At 47.2% G+C, this 6,780-nt stretch overlaps 1 protein-coding gene across 1 annotated transcript; it reads left to right on the top strand.

The window, feature by feature from the left end:
- Nucleotides 1-489: 489 nt before the first annotated feature.
- On the top strand, nt 490-2,463 carry LOC306925179 (thimet oligopeptidase-like; the record flags this gene model as incomplete). Its single annotated transcript, XM_079503869.1, has 1 exon — nt 490-2,463. The coding sequence occupies one exon, from the start codon at nt 490-492 to the stop codon at nt 2,461-2,463; it is 1,974 nt and encodes a 657-aa protein (XP_079359995.1).
- Nucleotides 2,464-6,780: the final 4,317 nt, after the last annotated feature.

Below are 6,780 nucleotides of genomic sequence, written 5' to 3'. Positions count from 1 at the left end.
ACCCAAACTACACACAGACCACTGAACCAAATGGACCCTTGCAGTTCCATTTGGCTGTACACTCTCATGGGTCTAATTTAGTATACATAAAATGCCTGTAACTCCATATATGGAGTTAACTGTCTGTATGTAAGTCGGACATCATAGACTCCATCGTTGGGCATGGCCGACCTTAGGACACCATATATGGAGTTAACTGACACATGTACAGTAAGTTGGACATCGTAGACTCCATCTTTGGGCATGGCTGACCTTCGGACTCCATATATAACCAACATGTGGGTTCACGGTCTGCTCGTACACAACCACAGCGGGGTCGAGGCATACAAAGCAGTCCAGCTCTTGGCACTTTTTGTCCCTCGCCGTTTACACGCTACCCTCTCCAAAAGCATAAGTAACTAAGATCCAAACTCTCCAGACTCACAGAGCTCAAACAAAGCATTGAGATCGGATCGATTTTTTTCACCAAAAAATAAATTAAAAAAAGAAATGGGAACTCCCATCGGAGAGGTGGATTTGAGCGGCGGCCCTGCTCGGCTCTGCACCTCGGGCGAGAGCCTCCTGCGCTGGGACCTGTGCCCCGAACAGATCCGCCGGATGTCGGACGAGCTCGTGGCCAGGACCAAGGAGGCGTACGACGCCGTGGGCTCCCTGGAGCTGGACGCGGTCACCCTCGGCAACACCCTGAAGGCCCTGGCCCACCTGGACGCCCGCTACGCCGTCCAGAAGAGCACGCTGACCTTCCCCAGGCACGTGTCTCCCAGCAAGGAGGTGAGGACGGCCAGCGCCGAGGCACACGAGAGGCTGCGCGAGTTCGACGTGGACGCGAGCGCGAGGAAGGACGTCTACCAGAGGATTCTGGCTCTGGGGATGAAGGTGGACGAGGAGAGTCTCACCGCGGAGGATAGGAGGTACTTGAACATGCGGCTCGGGATCAGCGTCAAAGACATACAAGACACGATGAAATTAAGCCAGTACAGGTATATAAATAATCTACGCAGTCGTACTACAAAGGCTGAGGCATCCGAGGGGAGTCCCGGCGGCTTATGGGTCGAAGCCCTCGGGATGAAGGTGGACGCGAGGAGTCTTACGGAGGCATACATGGAGACATACATGCAGCCCATGGAGAAACATGAGAACGGTCTGCATCTGCCCAAGGATAAACGAGACAAGCTGAAGGACATCGAGAAGAAGTTAATAAACAAAGACAATTTAGCCGTCGAGAAGGTGCTGAAGCTGCGCGCTCAGAAGAGCACGTTGCTGGGCTTCAAAACCTACGCCGACTTTGTCCTGAAGAGCAACATGGCACGGTCTGCCAAGAAGGTGTCAGCCTTCCTGGACGAGCTGAGCCGTAAGCTGAAGCCGCTGAGAAACAAGAAGACAACCGACGTTCAGGCGCCTAGCCGGCGCCTGAACGAGTACTTCCCCCTGGAGGTCGTGACCCGGGGTCTGCTGGACATCTGCCAGGACCTGCTGGGCCTGTCCTTCAGCCTGGTGCGCCACGACGACGGCACCCCCGTGTGGCACCCGGACGTCACCCTGTACCGCGTCACCGACCGCGCCTCCGGACAGACGATGGGACGGCTCTACCTGGACCTGTTGTCCCGCGCGGGAAAGGACGGAGACGCGGCCTGCTTCCCGCTGCAGCCCGGCTGTCTGCTGCCCGACGGGAGCAGACAGCCGGCCGTCGCTGCCGTGGTGACCAACTTCGGCAAACCCCCCGCGGCCGACGCGGCGGCCCACGGCGGCCTCCCCGCCTCGCGCCTCCTGGAGCACGACGACGTGGTGACGTTCTGCCACGTGATGGGCCACGCCGTGCACCTGCTCTGCGCCCAGGTGGAATACGCCGCGTTCGCCGCGTTCCACGTGGAGGAGGACTTTGCGGAGGCGCCGTCGCAGCTGCTGGAGAACTGGGCCTGGGAGAAGGAGTCGCTGCGGAGGATGTCCAGACACCACGAGACGGGAGATCCGATTCCCGACGACGCGCTGGACCAACTCGTCGGGTCTCGAAACGTCAGCGACGTCGGCGTGGATGTGGACTACCACCTGATGGAGATAATCCGGGCGAAGCTGGACCAGGCTCTTCACACCAAGGACGGTTTGGACCTGTCTACGGAAAACGCCACGCTCAGCCAGAAGATTGTGGGAGTCGCCACGTTTCGAGGGACAGACGTGCTGGACAGCTGCGACGGCCAGCACTACTGCTACCTGTGGAGCGAGGTGCTGGCCGCGGACATGTTCCACAGCCGCTTCAAGCAGGAAGGCGTCATGAACCCCGCGGTGGGTTCCGACTACAGGAAGTGCATCCTGAAGCCCGGCGCCTCCCGGGACGCCGAGGACATGCTGAGGAACTTCCTGGGTCGCGAACCCAACCAGGAAGCGTTCCTCCTGAGCAAAGGACTGGCGCTTCCGGACGGAGAAAAGAAGAAAAGACAAAGAAAGAAAATAAACCGAACGAGATGACGGATTCAATTTAAAAGGTCGGCGAGTTCACGGCGAAGCACACCACACCAATCCGAGTCTCAGCAACACTGACATTTCTATAGACGATAAACCCGGAGATGATGATAACAAATGCAAATATTTTTAAAGCAAATTTATTTTTTGCTTTCCAAAATTAAATAAAAACATAACGGTATGTAACAGTCACAGACTCACTGACACAATTGATGGACAATGGCAAAGTGGGAGGAGCTTCTAGTAAGGCTGAACAGTAATCAATAGTGCCGTAATATCTACAGTTAATGAGGCATCTTTTATTTGTCTATTGGTATATTGTTGTTAATCAATCAATCATTATTCATATAGCACATTTCAGAGAGTACAGTAAAATGTGCTTAACAGAAAATAAAATAAACGATTTGCATGGAAATACCTAAAAATATAACAACTAAAAGCAGGAAGAAGAGAAATGCAGAAAGTAAAGGCAGTATAATAATAATAATAATAATAATAATAATAATAATAATAATAATAATAATAATAATAATAATAATAATAATAATAATAATAATAATAATGTCCACAGATTCAGAGACCCGTCGGAAACTACAATACAATACAAAAAGTGCACAGTGCAGGGTACAGAACACTATTACACGTTCAACCCATTCAGGACGGGAACCCCTTTAAGTGTACAGTGCAGGGTACAGAACACTATTACACGTTCAACGCATTCAGGACGGGAACCCCTTTAAGTGCACAGTGCAGGGTACAGAACACTATTACACGTTCAACCCATTCAGGACGGGAACCCCTTTAAGTGCACAGTGCAGGGTACAGAACACTATTACACGTTCAACCCATTCAGGACGGGAACCCCTTTAAGTGCACAGTGCAGGGTACAGAAAACGATTACACATTCAACCCATTCAGGACGGGAACCCCGTTTGGTGTTCCATTTAGGCCTGACGTCGAACTTAAAAAAATGTCTTCTAAATCCTGACAGTTTTCTGAAATACCCATGTTTCTATATCAGTGGTGCTCAATATTTCATGTCAAGGACCCCAAAACGTATATGTAATTGGCCCCCCATCTGCTACAAACTTCGTATCGCGGCACTCGGTGCCACGCTATGAGCTTGTAGATCTGCTATTTTTCAATCGCTAAATTATAACATAATGCTTAGAACACCAAAAGGGGTTCCCGTCCTGAATGGGTTAAGCATTATGTTACACTTTAGCTGTTGAAAAATAGCAGATCTACAAACTACGAGCTTGTACAGTAGATCTTCTATTTTTGAAAATCTTTGAAGATATATTCTTTCAGAGCGAACGTTTTTAACTCAAATCTTTGAAGATATATTATTTCAGAGCGAACGTTTTTAACTCAAATCTTTGAAGATATATTATTTCAGAGCGAACGTTTTTAACTCAAATCTTTGAAGATATATTCTTTCAGAGAGAACGTTTTTAACTCAAATCTTTGAAGATATATTCTTTCAGAGCGAACGTTTTTAACTCAAATCTTTGAAGATATATTCTTTCAGAGCGAACGTTTTTAACTCAAATCTTTGAAGATATATTCTTTCAGAGCGAACGCTTTTAACTCAAATCTTTGAAGATATATTCTTTCAGAGCGAACGTTTTTAACTCAAATCTTTGAAGATATATTCTTTCAGAGCGAACGTTTTTAACTCAAATCTTTGAAGATATATTATTTCAGAGCGAACGTTTTTAACTCAAATCTTTGAAGATATATTCTTTCAGAGCGAACGTTTTTAACTCAAATCTTTGCTTCTGGGAGGTCCCTCTGGAACAACTTAATTTTGAGTCGGCGGCCAAATACATATATATATAAATGTTGACATGAAAACATTTAAGAACCAATTGACACAGAAAGGTTTCTCAGAAAACGGTCATCATTTAGAAGACATTTGTAGAATCTGCTCTCAGGTCTAAATGGTTTAGTTACTCATGATTTCAATAATAGAAGACAACCTCTTATTACTTAACTTAAGACCTGGAGGCGTGGTCAATGCTGTTTGGCCACTCAGAATATCCAAATGGCATTGATCACGCCTCCAGGTTTGATTGATTGATTGAAAATTGTATTAACAGTTTGCAGAATTACAGTACATTTCAAGCACAAACTCAATACAAAGACTGTGGGATTCAGATTTTACGGGGGCCAGTTTCGAATTGCAGCCATCCGTAGGTGCCTTTTGAGAGCGGTTTTGAAGGAGTCAAGGGATTCGCATGTCTTAATGACTGTTGGTAGGACGTTCCACATTTTGGTGGCATAGGAGCGAAAAGAATTTAGTCCCTTGTTTGTGCCGAATCTGGGTTGTACAATGTACATGGTTCGTTGCACTCCCTCTGGTGTTGTGGTCTTAAGTTAAGTAATAAGACCTGGTACTTAAGACACGCATAATACTGCCCTATGTTTAGATTTGACTGCCATCTCGTTCATCTTACCCCGTCGGGTGGAAACCTCATATGTCCAAAACTCCTACTTTTCAGGATTCAAATTCAAAAAGAGCAAAAGTAGCAGATCCACAAGCTCCAAATAGACACACTGACGAGAGTAGCAGATCCACAAGCTCCAAATAGACACACTGACACGGACCTTCCAGAGCTTGTGGATCTCCCATTAATATTTGTTTTTAGAAGTTCGGCACAACATCATTGTCAATCACCGCCCGTGCCCCTCTTCACACCCATTGGTTTGCCGTTTCGTGGTTGGACAAAAATCCTCTCTCTCCATCCACTACCATTGAAATAAGGTGTTTTTCAGTTGCTTCGTGTTGATATTCTGTGCATTCAATTCTTATTTTAAACTTGGTGTCAGTAAAAAATCACACCTGTGTGAACTGAGTGGTGTTCAGATCTGCATGACCGCACATTTTATTCAGGTCCACACGGAATGGCAACTTGCGTTAACTTTGCACGCACATGCATGCAGATCTGTGCACGAATTCAGTATATGCCTATATATGGAGTTCCCTGATGTCATCAGTATATGCCTATATATGGCCACAGCGGTCGGATTGGCTATGATGATGACTAAAACTAAGAATAAATATATTGACAATTTCGTCAACAAAACAAAAACTAGACTAAAATGCTAGGAAGGGACTAGTGGACAAGAGATCCAGTATAAGTCATTTTACACTTGGTTGCATGCTGAACATAGCCGATCTACAAGCTCACAACGCGCTGCGACGCGTTGTGAGCTTGTAGATCGGCTATTTCCAGCAAGTGTAAAAACACTCATTACGACGGCATCAAGGCCCGCCAAAATACATTTTAGTCGGCTGAATCAACGGTAGATTTAGTCGACTGAAACTAGACTAATACTAAAACAATCCAGGTGACTAAAATGTGACTAACTATTCAAGAGACTAATGACTAAAACTAAAATCAAAATGCGCTGCCAAAAAGAACGCTGTTGGGAAACAATGCATGCTGGGAAAATACATCCCCACCCGGTTACAAGGCAATATAAAAAGCAGGTTTGATTCATTCATTGAAAACTTTATTAACAGTTAGAACTTAGTAGAATAAAGCACATGAGAGCACAGTTGAATACAAGGTCCCGGTCATCAGTGCCCGTACCCGAGGTGGGGTTGGCAAAAGGGCCTTTCTGGGTGGAGTTTGCATGTTCTCCCCGTGTCCCCTAGGGTAGGTACCCTCACATGTTCTCCCCGTGTCCACTAGGGTAGGTACCCTCACATGTTCTCCCCGTGTCCCCTAGGGTAGGTACCCTCACATGTTCTCCCCGTGTCCCCTAGGGTAGGTACCCTCACATGTTCTCCCCGTGTCCCATAAGGTAGGTACCCTCACATGTTCTCCCCGTGTCCCATAGGGTAGGTACCCTCACATGTTCTCCCCGTGTCCCATAGGGTAGGTACCCTCACATGTTCTCCCCGTGTCCCCTAGGGTAGGTACCCTCACATGTTCTCCCTGTGTCCCCTAGGGTAGGTACCCTCACATGTTCTCCCCGTGTCCCCTAGGGTAGGTACCCTCACAAAAAACATGCAGTAATCCTGGTCTCTATACTGCCTCCATCTGGTCAGCCGGGGCGCCTGATGGAGGGGAAAGGAACTGGTTGGAATAACTCCCCCCTGTCAGGTGTAAATGGAGCAACCTGGACACTCACGCATGAAGGAAGCATGAGGTCAGTCCGTTGCTCTCCCCAGGTTGGCGGAGGGTGTGTGTAGACTAGAGCCCAGGATCACATTAGATAATTGACACAGGGGTGAAAAATGGGTTACAAAATCGTGGGATAAAATTATACGAAAAAAAAAAGAAAGAATACAAGGTCTGAGGATTGAAAACC

This window comes from Electrona antarctica, assembly GCF_951216825.1.
Source record: "Electrona antarctica genome assembly, chromosome: 6".
NCBI lineage: Eukaryota > Metazoa > Chordata > Actinopteri > Myctophiformes > Myctophidae > Electrona > Electrona antarctica.
This window is presented reverse-complemented; position numbering and strand designations above follow the sequence as displayed.